This window comes from Scyliorhinus canicula, chromosome 15, assembly GCF_902713615.1.
Source record: "Scyliorhinus canicula chromosome 15, sScyCan1.1, whole genome shotgun sequence".
Classification (NCBI taxonomy): Eukaryota; Metazoa; Chordata; class Chondrichthyes; order Carcharhiniformes; family Scyliorhinidae; genus Scyliorhinus; species Scyliorhinus canicula.
In genome coordinates, this window is record NC_052160.1 from 13,341,212 (window position 1) to 13,358,133 (window position 16,922).

The 16,922-nt window shown below is 43.7% G+C and overlaps 1 protein-coding gene across 1 annotated transcript in view; it reads left to right on the forward strand.

The window, feature by feature from the left end:
* Positions 1–4,170: 4,170 nt before the first annotated feature.
* usp7 (ubiquitin specific peptidase 7 (herpes virus-associated)) overlaps positions 4,171–16,922 on the forward strand; it is an 84,123-nt gene continuing 71,371 nt past the window's right edge. The window contains 1 exon segment of the mRNA XM_038820353.1: positions 4,171–4,881. Coding sequence (XP_038676281.1) covers positions 4,818–4,881 — 64 coding nt within the window. The 5' untranslated portion in view covers positions 4,171–4,817.

The following is a 16,922-nucleotide window of genomic DNA, read 5'->3' on the forward strand; positions in this document are numbered from 1 at the left end:
TTTCAGGACAGTTGGCGTAGTGTTCACCAAGACCACAAAGTAGCTTTAACTTAAACAAAGCTATGATTTTGTTTACACTACTAACTTGAATTCGATACATACTCCTTAAGTATACACAATTGATCAATAACATCTAACTACACTTATCTACTGCTAATCTCACTATTGGTTTAAACTATGATCTAACCTTACTTGGTCTAGCATCACTGCCTTATATAGTTGCATCTGTAGCTCCCTCTAGTGGCTACTCTCGAAAGAACATTAACCCTTGCAATGTTGATAGTAAGGATAATACCACACTTGAACTGTCCACTGGTATGCTGAAGCACCTCCGCGATAACAGGACACCACAGGAATTGTAGTGTATACGAGACACGGGAGATAATATGATTTACAGATTGAGTTTCCTTTGTTTTATGGTTTAGTTCTTTATTGGGTGTTTATTACTCGAAATCAGGGCAACTTCATTTGCTCACAATTGTGCGGCCCTCATGTGTGTTATTAGAAAAGGTATGCAGTTGAATTTTCCTGTGATGTCAGTTCCTCTTGTGGAATATTATTAAAGATAAATAACCAGGCGAACATCATTTGAAATGGAAGAACAGAACCAACACAATCCCCTCCTAACAGTACTGTGAGTATTTGTTTATTTATTTTCCTGAGACGTGAGCATCACCGGCAAGGCCAGCATTTGTTGCCCATCTCTAATTGCCCTTGCCTTTTCAGAGGACAGGTAAGGATCATCCATATTACTGTAGATCTGGCGTTGCATGTCAGCCAAACTGGGTAAAGGTGGCAGATTTTCTCCCCTTAAAGGGCAATACACAGATGGGGTTTTACAAGAATCAATGATATCTTTGTGGTAGCTTTCAGTTCCAAGTTTTTATTCACTGAATTTAAATTTGACCAGGTGCTGGGATGGGATTTGAACCAGAGCATTACACTGGGCCTCTGGATAATGAGTCCACAGAATTGCCAACAGGCCCCCATCTCCCAATTTGTGTACGTGTGTACACCACTTGGATTGCAGTGGTCCAAGAAGGCAACTCATCACCTCCTTTTCAATTGGGGATGAGATCAAATGCTGGCCTAGCCACCGATGCCCACATCACACGAAAAAAAAAACAGTGGTTACCTTCCACACACGAAAAGGATGAACCTTGTTTTTATCATCCATTCTCAGAATTGCCGGCAAGAACAACATTTAGTGCCAGTCCTGAATAGTCTGCCTCTTTGTTCATTGAATCTCTACAATGCAGAAGGAGGCTATTCGGCCCATCGAGTCTGCAGTGACCCTCCGAAAGAGCACCCTACCTCGGACCACTCCCCCGCCCTATCCTCGCAACCCCACGTAACCTTTGGACACTAAGGGGCAATTTAGCAGGGCCAATCCACCTAATTAATTAATTGGTAATGGGTTGAAGGATTGTGGAGAATGCGCAGGATGGTGGAGTTGAGGCCAAGGTGGGATCAGCCATGATCACATTGAGGGTGTTAGGCTCGGGAAGTTGCCTACACCTGCTCCGAGGTCATGTTCAAGGGAGGAGATGCTCTGGCTGATTTTGCAACCAAGATCTTGATTTGTAACATTGTAGGTAGCAGATGAGGAACATATCAGCCATGATAGAATGACAGAGCAGACGCGATGGGCTGAATGGCCTAATTCAGCTTCTATATCTTATGAACTTATGAACCTGCATATCTTTGGACTGTGGGAGGAAACCGGAGCACCCGGAGGAAACCCACACAGATAAAGGGAGAACGTGCAAACTCCACACAGTCACCCAAAACGGAATTGCACCCCTATCCCTGGTGCTGTGAGGCAGCAGTGCTAACCACTGTGCCACCATGCCACCCATGACTACCGCAGTCTGCGTGGGAACTGATGTTAGGTAATCTCTGCTATGGTTTAATTCAATGATATATTACAAGCTATTTTGAAAGGTAATTGAATATGGTTTGACTGGAGTCACAAAAAGGGCCAGATAAGGTTCTGTAAGGTAGGACCATGAAGTACCAGTTGGATTTTCACACCATTCCAACAGCTTTATGTTGCTTACACCAAGAGCAACTTGTGTTTCTTTCCAGACACTTCCCTATGCCTCTCAAATTCAAAATTTTAAAACTGCAATGGCGGATATTGAGCTGCCCTCTCTGTATGCTTTGTCCAGATTCCTGGACTGGTCTATTCTCTGAAAAGGGGATATTCGCAGGGCTGTGGGAGAATGGCGGTCAGCGCTGGCTCTTTCTCGCGAGCTGACAGACAGTGCAAACATTTTTAAAAATGCGTTTAGAGTACCCAATTATTGAAAAAATTGCTTATTGTCACAAGTAGGCTTTAATAAAGTTACTGTGAAAAGCCCCTCGTCACATAATCATTGTTTTCCCATTAAGGAGCAATTTAGAGCTGGCAATCATAGAAACATCGAAAACAGTGCAGGAGTAGGCCATTCGGCCCTTCGAGCCTGCATCACCATTCAATATGATCACGGCTGATCATGCAAATTCAGTATCCCACTCCCTCTTTCTCTCCATACCCCTTGATTCCTTTAGCTGTAAGGGTCATGTCCACATTCCTCTTGAATATATCCAAAAAACTGGCCCCAACAGCTTTCTGTGGTCGAGAATTCCACACGTTCACAACTCTTTTGAGAGAAGAAGTTCTTCCTCATCTCAGTCCTGAATGGCTAACTCCTTATTCTTGGGCTGTGACCCCTAGTTCTGGATGTCCCCTGTGGCAGTCACCACTAGTTGTATTATATGTAGTACGGTAAGACTCATATACTAGAGGTACATGGCTAAATCCCTGCCTGCTGGCTCCGGCCAGTAGGCGGTGTATAAATGTGTGTGCTCACCGTTGCTGCAGCCATTCTGGTAGCAGCAACAGGAGGCACAACATCTTTGCTCAATAAAGCCTCGATTATTCACTACTCTCATCTTTGTAGTAATTGATGGTGCATCATCCCCAACATCGGGAATATTTTTCCCACATCTAGCCAGTTCCATCAGGATTTTATATGTTTCTATGCGATCCTCTCTCATTTTTCTAAACTCCAGTGAGTACAAGCCCAGACGATCCAGCCTTTCTTCATACGGCAGTCCTGCCATCCGGGAATTAGTCTGGTGAACGTTCGCTGGATGCCCTCAATAGCAATAATGTCCTTCCTCAAACTAGGAGACCAAAACTGCACACAATACTCAAGGTGTGGCCTCACCAAGGCTCAGTATAACTGCAGCAAGACATCCCTACTCCTATACTCAAATCCTCTCGCTATAAAGGCCAGAATGCCATTAGCATTCCTCACCTAATCTGCACATCTCTTTGTGTTGGGGGGGGGGGGGGGGGGGAGACCTACGCAGGCATGGGCAAAAAGTGCAAACTCCACACGGGCAGTGACCCAGGTCCTCAGCACTGTAGGTGGCAGTGCTAATCACTGTGCTACGTGCCGCTCCCAAGGCAGCACTGTACACCACTGCGCCACCCTCCAGCCAGGGTAAACATGGCGGGTCAAACAGATAGCGCCCCCCCCCCTTCTGCGCTGCAACCATCCTGTAATCCTCTCCCTGTAACTTTACTGCTGCCATCACATTGGACAGGTTGCCAAACTTTGGAAAATTAGAAGGGCAGCACGGTGGCACAGTGGGTTAGCACTGCTGCCTCACGGCGCCGAGGTCCCAGGTTTGATCCCAGCTCTGGGTCACTGTCCGTGTGGAGTTTGCACATTCTCCCCGTGTTTGCGTGGGTTTTGCCCCCACAACCCAAAAATGTGCCGGCTAGGTGGATTGGCCGCGCTAAAGTTCCCCCTTAATTGGAAAAAATGAATTGGGTACTCTTAAAAAAAAACTTTGCCAAGTTAGGTGTTGGTTTTCATTTGGGGTGGGGGTGGGCATTTGCCAAGGGAATCATGTGTTTTGGGGAAATGTCAGGGGGAGGTGGCAGTGGGAGGTTTGAGGCGGGGGGGGGGGGCCTAAGGGCGATCTGGAGGAGGATGGTCAAGCCCACGTGGCCAGCCCGGCGGGCCACGCCCCTTCCTCCCCATCCCCCCTCCCACCCCCTCCCCCACCCCCTCCCCCACCCCCTCCACGCCCGGGTCCTTGTTGATGGTGTCGGTGACGTCAGTGCGGAGGCCCCGCCCCCTCCCTCACAGCCGGCCCGCCTGCGCCTGCGCGTGGCGGAGGTGACATCTGCGTCGCGCCGCCATTTTCTCCACGGGTGCGGAGCCAGCGGGGCTGGAAGAACGGAGGCCGGGAAGCGAAGGAGGGAGAGACAGAGAGTGAGAGTGAGGGGAGGAAGGAGGCGGTGAGCCGGACCTGAGGCCTGCAGCCCGAGGAATTGAAGGAGGAGGAGGAGGATCCGCCATAAAGCACCGCCACAGCGACAATAACAAGTCACAATCAGCCCCCCCCCACCCCCCGTAGGCCGCAAACACACCGGCGCCGCCGCCGCGTCCATTTGTGTTTAAAAAGCCGCCCTCCCGTCTCCCCTTTCCACCGAATAACAGCCCGTGAATTTGTATTTATTTATTTAACTCCCCACCCTCATCCCCCCCTCACCCGCGGGAGGCGCTGGCTCTCCCCACCGTTCTCGGGGCAGGTCGAGGCGGGTTCCCCCTTTGCCGTGGGCAGTGGGCAGGGGGGAGCTTCGAGCGCAGCACTTGGCCGAGATTGGGCGCATAGCGAGCAAATACGTCCGGGTTTCCGAACCTGCCAGCCGCGAGCCCTCCCTCGCCTGCCCCCCGCCGGCCGGCGACGCCAGGAAGGCCGAGGCGGAGGCCCAGGCCGCCGCCGCCGACCACCACCACCAGCCGCTTGACACCATGAACCACTGCACCAAGCCCAGCGAGCAGCACCTCAGCGAGCCCGAGGAGATGGAGATGGAAGGTGAGCGGGCGGGAGGGGAATCTAGGCGCCCCCCCCCCTTCAAGTTGTTGTTTTATTGGATCCCCCCAAATCCGAATTTCCGTCGGCGGGTTTACAAAATGGAGAGTGACGGTTAGGCCGCAGGGCTGAGCTGGGCGCGGGGTTTGAGAGCCCCCCCCCCAATTACCCCTTCCTAATGGGAACCAAGCGTAGGCCTCAGGCGCCATGCTGCAGCTTCTCCATGTTAAACCCAAGCCATCTCCCCAGGCCGCCTCCTCTCCCTGGTCGTCCCCCCACCCCATTAATCACCGTCTGAGGCTCCATTGGAAATCGGTTTGAATTGGGAATCGGCCCTGCTGCTCCACACACACACTCGAACGAACGTGTGTTTGCCCCCTCACCCACCCCAATTCATCCCTGTTTATTTTAAACCACACGCACACGCAAGGCCACAAACACGGCCGGGGTGGAGGGATTGAAAGGTGATGGGAGACTCCTGCAGTATTTGCTATCTCATGCTGGCCTTTCCAAGCTATCTTGTTTCATCTGCCAATCCCTCCCTCCCCACTTGGAGGTCTTAGACAGCGGCAGGGTATTAATAAGCCTTTGCTCAAGTACCTCTTAAAGAGAGATTCATTTCTGCAATCCAAGTGAATATTTGCTGCTTTTTTTTTCTCTTCTCACTCCCCATCTCCTTTTTGTTTTTGCTACATTATGCTCCTAATTCAGTGAACGTTCAAGCCCATTGAAAGTTTATTGTTTCTGTGCCGGATGAAGGATGTTTTTCTTTTAGGCTGTAATTTGATTTCTTGAGGTCTGGCCTTTGCAGGCTAATATTCATTTATCTTCAAGAATGTTGCCCAATATTCACTTACAGGATTGGGTGATTGGTCCATACTCCTGCTCACATTTCCACACTTGGTTTGGAGGATTGAATCCTTCAAAACAGGTGTCCAGGCATTTCTTTTGCAAACCTCGGAGGCCATGTATATTAAGGTAGTCTTCAGGAAATAATCCTAATTGGAAGTGAGTTGAATACACTCTGATATCGTTTGTTTTGTGTGTTGCAACAAACTTCTGTCAAGTTCTTGTATTGGGCATTTTTTTGTGATAGAAATGATAGCTATTCAGCCCATTATGTCGGTCGATCGTAATCCTTCAACTGGGGCTACTTCTTAATTCTCATTTTAGTATTCCCTCTTGCCCCCTCATGCTTAGTTGGTTACATTTTTATAAATTAGCAGCCACTGCGCTAAAACATGCTTTACTTGAATAGCCCTCTGGGAAAAATATCTTCAGCCATCATTCAATCGTATTCCTGATAATCCTCATTCTGCGCTATCTTGTCACTGTTTTACAAGCCATTGAAAGCATCCATGAACTGGTCAAAGTCATCAATGCATCTTTTTGAAATATTTAAATCTAGAATAAAATATCAGTGATTTATTTGTAGGAAATTTTATTTGGCCATTGGTGCATGTGTATGGAAGTAGGTGACCATTGGTTTGGGGCATGCGATTTACATGGACAGTATTTTTGTATTGTGCACATTGAGTGAATTGCTGTTAGAATACAGAATTTACCAGTGGTTAGCGCTGAGGGCCCGGGTTCAATCCCGGCCCCGGGTCACTCTGTGTGGAGTTTGCGCATTCTCCCCATGGGTCTCACGCCCACAACCCAAAATGTGCAGGTTAGTTGGATTGACTACACTACATTGCCCCTTAATTGGAAAAAAAAATTGACAACTAGTTTGTAAATATTGACAATTTTTTTAAAAAAAATGCCACAATTTAGTTTTACAGCTAAATAGTTTTACATTTTCAGTGGCTTGGGCTTGAATTATGTGTACTAATCTAGGTGAAAGAGTAATAAAAATAGTAATGGTTTGTTTGCTATTTGACATCACTTTCTGCAACCTCTGGACATCTTACTGCGTTTTACGCCTAATAAAGTGCAGACACTGTTGTAATTCTGGTAGTGTGGCAGCCAGTTCACATAGCGAGATCCCACAAACTGGAAAGAGATAGTGACCAGATAATCTGTTCTTGGTGGTGTTGGATGAAGGATTTGGAAGCTCGTGGCTCTAATAGACTAAATAGTGTCTAGATTTCCAAGTTGTAACCCCTGATGTTCTGGATCAGTATACTTCCAAGTATGATACTGATAAATAGTAATCCTGAGTTTAGGCTTGTGGGCTCCAGTGGCAGCTGTACACCGTTCCCCCATATCTTGATGAGCGAGGAGAAAATAAGCGAACACAACATGCCTCTTGGTCACTGTTAAGTGATTGCTTGCTGGAATGTGTGCATGAAGATTGGCCACTTGATGTGACACTAGAGGACTGCTGACACCTATGAAAAGCACTGTTTGAAAGCTGGGATGAAAGTATATTAGAGTGGGATTGCTATTTTCTATTACTTGTGTTTGTGTATCTATCCACTGTAGGGACCGGTCAGTACAATTTTATTTTCTACTTGTTTAGTCATTGCTTAATGCTAAATTCACATGACTTTATACTTTTTTTCCCCCAATGTTTACCAAGCACTTAGTTTGTGTTTGCAGGTATGTGTTTTTGTTCTTTTTTTCAACTAAATTTGCACATTGCATCACCCCTTAGCAGAGATGGTGTACAGGTGACGTGTTCTTCAACCTCTCGCGGAACATGAAATTTGGGTGCTAACTGCATTGACTTTACCTTCCAACAGAATGTCATTACCCCCCCCCCCCCCCCCCCCCCCCCCCATCACAAAAAAAAGATACCACAGTGAGATTGCAAGCTTTTTTTATGGGTCTTTGCAAATCCAGTTTTGCTTTGGTAATGCAGCAGAATGTTGGGTGGCAAATATCATCAATCATAAAATATTGCTAGTAATTTCCCAGACCTCTGAGTACTGCAAAGTTTTAGCAGAATATTGGAACGTTAATTTAATGGGTCGGCATTTTTCTTATTGATACTTGGCACGACTACTTGTGTACCAAGCACAATTGGTCCATAAAGTCACATGACTCTAATGTTTAAATGTACTTAAGAACGTGGGACTTATGATAGTTTTTGAGATGGTGCACTGTTTCAAAACAACAGGTTCACTGGGTAGATTAAATTACTTGCCTTCTCAGCAAAGACACAGACATATTTTTGATGGGAAATAGTTGTCGAGTCTCATCACTTGAGTGCTTGCATGCAACTTCATTTCTCCAACCGATTACATGTTATTTCTATAAGCAGATAATTCATGAATTTATAAAATCGCACCATTCGGATATTTTGCATCATCCCCAAATCATTCAGCATTTTGACCATGGTCGATGTTTAAATTGTGCAGATTGCTTAAAATTATGTAGACAAAACAGTTCAAGCATATTAATTTTACCAAAATCTATCCTCTCTTGTAATCCTGTCCATCTTTTTAGTTGTCTGTTATGGCTCAGTGACAACATGCACTCTTCTTGAATCAAAAGTGAAACTCAACTCCAGAGATTGGAGCACAGAATAGAGGCTGATGCTTCAGTGCAGCATTCCCACAGTATTGTAGTGTCAGATGTGCAACCTTTCAGATGAGGCATTAAACCCAGGCCCTGTCTACTTGATCAGGATCAGTAAAACCTCCCATTGCACTGTTTTGGGGACCTTGCTGTGTGAAAACTGATTGCCCCTTTCCCTATGCTTCAGAAGTATGTAATTACCTGTAAAAACCCTTGAAGCTGTTCTGAGGTTGTGAAAAGCACTATTACATGTTGAGTTTTTTTCTTTTAAACAGATTTCCAATATAGTGGAGCTAATTTTATTGCTGAGAAACTATCTAGCAGATTCCCATATCTTTTTAACTAAAATCTACTTTTGTAGAATATAAAATTCACAAAAGGCACTCCAATTTAGTTTGATTCATATTTCTGGCATTTAAGTTGAAAGGAAATTTAAAGTGAAATCATTAAATCTACGTCCGTTCACGTATATCTCAGCAAGATCAGCTGAGTTGAAGCAGACTAAACTTGAGTGGCAGGAGTATTAATTGATTTATGTTATTGCTCACAAGAAGAGGCCTTTCCTTCCCTGTCACTGTCTTGCCTACTGCATTCTATTTAGTTTAATTCTTTCTTTATGTCTCTTGTCACTATTCTTGGACTTCATATGCAACAGATTTGCCATTAGTTCCTTTTGTGCGCTTTTATAAAGCACTGCAATATTGCGTTCAAATCTGGGCACTGCTTTGCAAAGGGTGTGAAGGCATTAGAGAATGCACAATTGATTGGAGAATGATATCTGGGGTGAGGCACTTGTGTTGTCAAGACAGTTGACGGAGCTGCACCCGTTCTCTTTTGAGAAGAAAAGATTGAGGGGGAATTAGGCAGAGCAGATAGTGGAAGAGTTGATAACCAGCGGACAGCGATTTGAAGTGAATGGAAAAAGAACAAGCCAATGTGAGGATTTTTGTTAATACCTCCTAAGCTGTTGCCTTTCGATGATTCTATTTCTGGCTTGTTTCCCTTGTCCTGCTCTTTCTACATGATTCTGCTCTCTACAATTTCCCACTTTATTTTCAGGTGTGCTCATTTATCGATTTGTTGAATGTGTTTTTGTTTGAAGGTTAGAGTATGCAGCAAGGGGTGAGTTCATCCAGTTGAGTGCATATAACTAGCGCTAGGTGCATTTAGCCAGGTGGAGAGCGACCAGGATAAAGGAGAGAAGATGTTGAGGTGGTACTGTATCTCAAGGGCAAGGGGTTAGCAGCTAAATTAGAGAGGTAGTAGAGGTAGAGCTGATTGTCAATGTTTCAGTGAGCCTAACCAATGCAGCAGGATTTGAAACTGCCACCATTGTGGATTGGGGTGAGAGGGTCACAAACAGAAATGTTTAGGGTGAGCCTGGGTCAGAGCAAAAGGCAATTGAGTGAAATGGCAGTTGAAAAGAAATTGATTATTTGTCTCATGGTGGGGTAATCTGTGGTTTTCCATGTGGTAAGGATTGACCACTGTTGGGAATCTGATTGGTCCATACTAACTACAAGGTACCATACACTAAATATAACATTACTGGCTGATTAGAAAAGTACACATGGAAAAAAAATGGTTTAAAGTGAATTTGCCATTGGGTGGAACAGTGGTTAGCACTACTTCCTCACAGCATCAGGGACCTGGGTTCAATTCCGGCCTTGGGTGACACTGCGGCGTTTGTACTTGACCCGTGTCTGTGTGAGTTTTCTCCCACAGTTTGAAGATGCGCATGTTGGGTGGATTAGCAATGCTAAATTGCCCCATAGTGTGCAAAGATGTGCAGGTTAGATAGGGTTACAGATCGGGTGGGGGAGTGGGCCTGGTTGGGTGCTCTTTCAGAGGGCCAGGTGCAGACTAGATGGGCCATATGGATGTGTTTAATTTTCTCGTTTTTTTAAGGCATGCTCCATTTTGACTTGAATGTTTGCATATTAAAGTTGGCTTTATGGAAGTTTGAATGGAAACATCTGGCATCATCAGGCAATGTTAATGGACATTACTGATCTTTTTACCTAATGCCTTCATACAATTCTTGTGTGTAGACACATATAATCCAGAGGTTTTGGCAAAATTAATACATCTGCTCTGGTATTATGCTTCAGCTGCAGGTATCCTTCATTATTGCAGGGCGATAGAGAAAAAATATTAGCCAATGGCAAGTGCAGTAATCTGCATTGCGTTATATATTATACACCAGAATGTAGTGGAAAGCCAAATGTACGATGGAAAAAAGTTGAATCGTATGTTTGGCCTAAGTTCAAATTTCCATTCAGGTAAAGTTGATGTTTTTAGGTACAAGAGAATTTGGTGCAGATTCTTATTTCCTTTCACTGTGGGCACTCAGTTTTTGCATTTCAATATTTACATTTCGAGTTTTCCCCACATGTGATTTTTACTACTGCCCTCTGACCAGTTCTTTCTTATGTTAGAGCCACTAGAGGTGGGGTGTGGGTGACTGTGCTTGACATCAAGGCATCACTTGACTCAAGGAGCCCGAAATGGAAGTTGTCGGTCAATCATCTCGGTCCCAGGACACCACTGGACCTAGGACACTATCCTGAAGAACTCGTACAGGCATCTTTACCTGCTTCATCAGTGACCGTCATTCCATCATAAAGTCAGAAGTGGACATGTTTACTGTGTAATACTCAGTATGATTCTTGACTGCATTGACGCAGAGGCAGTCAGGGTCTGTATGAAGCAAGAGCTGGATAAACTCAGGCTTGGGTTGATAAGTGGCAAGTTACATTGGTGCCAGTCAGTGATCATCACCAAGAGACTCCAACCATCTCCCCATGACGTTCAATTGCATTCCTTTCGCTGAACCCCTCACTATCGTTATTCTGGTGTTACCATTGAGCTGAAACTGAACTGGGCCAGTCTTATAAATACTGTAGCATCAAGAACAGATCAGAGATAGGCCAGCATGTGGCACAGTGGTTAGCATTGCTGCCTACGGTGCTGAGGACCCAGGTTCGAATCCCGGCCCAGGGTCACTGCCCGTGTGGCATTTGCACATTCTCCCCGTGTTTGCGTAGTGTCACCCCCAAAAATGTTCTGGGTAGGTGGATTGGCCACTCTAAATTGTCCTTTAATTGGAAAATAAAAATAATTGGATATTCAAAATTTATTTAAAAAAAGAACCGATCAGAGGCTGTGAATTCTGATTCCTCAAAGTCTGTCCATCTTCATGGCACAAGTCTGTAGCCTGATGGAATATCCTCCACTTGTTTGGATGAGTGCAGCTCCAGCAATGCTCAAGAGATTCTGTGACATCCAGGACAAAGCGACCCACTTGATTGGTACCCTGTCCATCATCTTGAACATTTCATTCTCTCTACCACTAGCACAAAGTGGCAGCAGTTTGTAAGATCTACGAGATGCACTGCAGCAGCTCACCAAGGCTCCTTCAGCACTGTCCCCAAACATGTGACCCTTCCTGCCAAGAGGAACAAGAGCCGCAGACACTTGGGAGCACCAACTATAAGTTCCCATCCCAAGTCACACATCATCCAGACTTGGAATTATTTTATTGTTCCTTCACTGACACTCAAAATCCTGGAACTCTGTTCCTGAGAGCACCGTGGGTGTGTCTACACGGGTCTGTGGTTGTACAAGGTGGCTCATGACCACCTCCTTGAGTGCAGTTTGGGGTGGGCAATTAATACTGACCTAGCCAGAATTTATTCTTTCAATACCAAATCCAGCAAAAGGGCATATTCCACCATAGAGTTCCAAGTTTGTGTAGTATTTTAATTCAGTTTTTATTATTCATGGAATATGAGAGAGAATTGCAGAGTTCAGACCAGACGATGTGGGAGCAGAAGTAGGCCACTCGGCCCATCGAGTCTGCTCCGATGGCTGATCTGATGTTGTCCTCCAATACACCTTCCCACCGTATCCCCATAAACCCTTGATTCCCTTACTGATTAAAAATATGTCTATCTTGACCAACCCCTCTGCGATAAAGAATTCCACAGAATCACTACCCTCTGAGAGAAGAAATTCCTCCTATCTGTCTTAAATGGGTGACTCCCTACTCTGGGATTATGCCCTGTGGCCCTAGACTCTCCCACAAGGGGAAACATCTCTCAACATCTACCCTGTCCAGCACCTAAGAATCCTATGTCTCAATAAGGTCATCTCTCATTCTTAACTTTTGTACTTTTAAGTTGTCAGTATAACACACAAGTTTACAGAATATACAAATTTCAATTTTTACACCTGCTGTGCAGTCGCTGCTGTAGGTCAGACTTTTTTTCTAAAACCTGGGAGGGAGGAGGGTAGGAAACAATGGTGTAACTTGTTTGTCCAACTTTGTGCATCTGTGACTGCATATACTTAGTCTAGAAAGTTTAGGTCTGGCATTTGTGCAGATATTGGCACAGAACCAAATATATCAGAGTACACCTGTGGCCATTTGTTGTGGAGTGTGTACCAGTGGGATTATGTCAATGCTTAAATTGAACAAAATATGCCGTAGGATGATGTCTTATTTTGTTCCTGGTTATCTTAGTTACCTATCAACATGTATAATGAGAACAATGGAATCTCCACTTTATTTTGCTGAGGAAAATATTATCAATTGGGTTTCACATGAGCAATTATTATAAATACAAGATTGTAATTTACTGCCAAGATGTTTTATGGGCAATGTGGTGGTGCAGTGGTTAGCACTGTTGCCTCACGGCGCTGAGGATCTGGGTTCAATCCTGGCCCCTTAGTCACTGTCCGTGTGGAGTTTGCACATTCTCCCCTTGTCTGTGTGGGTCTCGCCCCCACAACCCAAAAAGATGTGCGGGGTAGGTGAATTGGCCACGCTAAATTGTCCCTTAATTAGAAAAAAAATAATTGGATACTCTAAAAAAATTTAAAGGTGTTTTTAAGCTCTCACAATACTTCAATAGTTCAAAGTTGAATTCAAAATCTAAATTTGATGTTGGCAACATGACAGCCACCCTCTGGCTCTCGCTGATTTCTTCAGCTTCCTTGGGTGTTCGCTCCATCTAAGCCAGGTGGTGTACCATCATTGGCTTTCTGTTCAGATCTTGCATTAGGTGATCTTGTTCAGTTTGGGGGGGGGGGGGGGGGGGGGGGGTTTCCATCATCCCGATGGTAGGAGAATTTGGATGTCATTGAGCCAAATCTGCTCTTATCTGGCTTCTCGTGTCCCACCAAAGTACTTTAAAATCCAAATTCCTCCATGGCCTTGTCATCTGCCATTTAGCAAGTCTTTTCCTGATCAATCACTGCATGCCTTTGTATTATTCATTGCATGTATTTTTCCCCTTGGCATTGGTATGAAAGTGTCTTATCTTGCTGTTGGATTGCTTTAAAGTTTGGCGTTACCCTCATGAGTTTTCTAATCTTGCATATTTTAGCTGAGAATTGAGTGCTTTTAATGGGATTAGAAGTGTAGAAAACTTTACAGTAGAGAAGGAGGCCATTCAGTTCATCCTGTCCCCATCAGTGGAAAAAAGCACAATTCAACCTAATCACATTTTCAGTTCTTGATTTATAGTCCTATAATGAAATGAATATAGGTTACACCACCATGTTTTTTTAAAAAATGAGTTTTTCTACCTCTGCTACCCTTATGTTATTTCATTCTGTGATATAACTAACCAACCAAGCACCACTTCCCTGAAAGCTACCTCAACTGAGATGTTTTTTCTTCTCGCGCACATTAGATCTCTGCAGCCACAAAGGCGCTCTATCCTCTTCCTTTCCTGCTGGTCCCATCTGCAGCTTCCATCTGATGTTGTTCTTGAGAAGTTGCTCCCAGGCTGGTATTCTAATGTGAAACAACAACAAGTTATTACGTTTACAAATCTTAAGATTTAAAATCTGAAACACGTTGATGTCTAGCAAGATAAATGTTTCTCAGGGCGGCTGGGTCATTGTCCATGTGGTTTGCACATTCTCCCCCTATCTGCGTGAGTTTCGCCCCCATAACCCAAAGATGTGTAGGTTAGACGGATTGGCCAAGTTAAATTATCCCTTAATTGGGAAAAAAAATTGGTACTATAAATTTAAAAAAGAAAGAGAAAAATGATAAATGTTATTCGGTTTGCCAACAGCTTGTTGCTGATATCAGGTGGGCAGAAATCCATACCCCACTACTTGGGTTTCTCGATGTCAGAATTATGCTCACTCTCTAACCTAGCCCCGCTCAGGTATATTTCCAAGTGAGCATTTGTTCATCGCCTGCACTCACCACAGTACATACCATTTTTAAAAATTGTGTTCAAGTCTTGTTCTTCAGTGGATACAGTTGGTTGAGTAAGCAGTTAAATTCATAGCACTTTTCAACTTGGGTTTCATAATTGGATAGTAATTGGTGCATTATTTGTTGGTAGGATTCAGATGGACATAAATTGCTTCAGGAATTGAACTCTTGACTACAATATTACTTCAACCATCTAATAGGCATCTCTCTGGAATTAACCAAAACGACCGCAGTTACTGCATTCAATATTTCTGCTGCAGCTCCAATGCAAAATGTTTGCTAAAGACAAATTTTCAGCCATCCAACAAGGTTCTGTCTGGATGGAGCTTGGGTGCATCTAATGGACTTAGTCAAAGTGTTGATCTACTGTTGATATTGTCGGTGACTAGATTAGATTATTTTGGGTAGTGAAGTATGAAGAATTCTCCTTCCTCCACCATCTGGTCTTATAAAAAGATTGAAGCTGGTAATTGTTGCTTGCTACCAGGGCCAGAAGTAAAAGTTGTAGCTTCATTACTTTATGGAATCTATTTATTTTTGAATGTGTTAACACTAAAGGCAGTTGGGCTGTTTTATGACATCATGAGAAAGTTCTGGTTGCAAAGGTAAGAATATTCAGCTGGCTTGATAAATGATGGCTTGTAAACTATTCCTTTCATTAAAGGAATGTTTAAGCAGCTGTTTATTTAACTACACATGCAGGTTTCTTGCAGCTCATGGCTTTTCGCTGTTACTATGGTGTAAAGAATTGTTTTCATTGTAGACAGTTTAGAATGTGAATGATGGAATATGGAATAAATTCATTTCACAATAGAGATTTAAGTTTATTACTGCCCTTGGTTGTCAGGGAGGACAGCAGGTAGCAAACTATGATAAGTAAGTGCAGGTGTGTAACTTAGAACTGTTTCTTCTGGAGGTTGAGATTTTGAAAGCTGATTTTACTTTTAAAAGTCTTAATTGGAATGTTAGGCAGCCATTATGATGTGGTCAAGGGCATCGAGGTGAACATGACCCTCTGGCTATTCCTTAAGGCCTGTTCATTTTCCTTTGGTTACAAGCTACATACAACATAACAAAATAGCCAGTTAACTGACATTTGTGATGTAAACAATACATTCCAACTATTTAATCCGTATTAAAGTAAAACAGACTGAATTATGAATTATTTTTGTTTACACTCGGTAAAACAAAACTGACAGTTTGGAATGCATTAGTTTTTTTTGAAGGGAAGAAAGTATTTATTGAACTCGAATGTAAACGGACCAACAGGATTTAAAAATGCAAAAAGTTTAGAAGAAACTTCCATTATCAGTAAGTACAGGGAATTATGGACCTACAGAAACTTCTGTTATCAGGTAATGACTTTTGGTACATTATGATTTTTAGAATGAGGGAATTTAATTAAATGCAGCACTAAATTGAGTATAGTAGTGGAGCCAAAATTCCCTGTGTTATGAAAGTGAATTTTATTGTCTGTTTTTTTTACTTTACCGGTTTAAAAAAAAACTGCCTCCCCTGAAGCACCAAATTCCTTTTGGGAGCATGTTTCCCCACATGTCCTGAACCCTTTGGCCATATTGATCATTTGGCTGGGGGGCATTGCTGCCCACATTATTTTTTTTCCTTGCGAAATACTTGTTTGCACAATTGAACCAGAGGTTGCTGGTTAGGAATTGAGAGAAAATTTCATGTGTTTCTTTCCCTTCCTAACTCGAGGGTATGAACTCTGTTTTATTACTCCTGCCACTCATGCAGGTGAGCTGTAACAGCACAGATCAGGGATAGAACCTCAATGACCTGATCTGTATAGCTCAACTGCTCATTATTGAGCTCTGTGTGTTCAGATCTGAATCTTTAAACTCAGTTTGTCATCAGATTTGACGGTCAGCTGTTCCATCTGTTACTTGGGTTTTGTACAATTAACAACTGTATTCCATTACAAAGTGATTGGCGGCATCAATAACATGGATATAGAAGCAGAAATCTTTGAAAGTTCAATAATTCATTTCTGAATATTCAACTTTTTGTACGCTGAAGAAGATGATAGCCACAATTGAGACCACACCTAGTGAGTTGACACTTTGGAGGGGTTGCTATCATTCCCTATTAAATCTGCTTCATGAAATTTTTGATTTTATTTAGTTGCCGATATCTTTTTGTCAGTGCTGTTGCCAGATGTTCGCATCCTGCTGTGGCCTTGCCTGGGATGGGCTATAATTATTTGATACCAGCACTTGGCTTTGAGATCTGTACTGGATGTTGTAGGTTTTTTACAGCTGCCAGGACCTGTTTACATTGTGTAATTTCCAGCAGGGGGAAGCTTGTGCACTGTTCTGCAAAG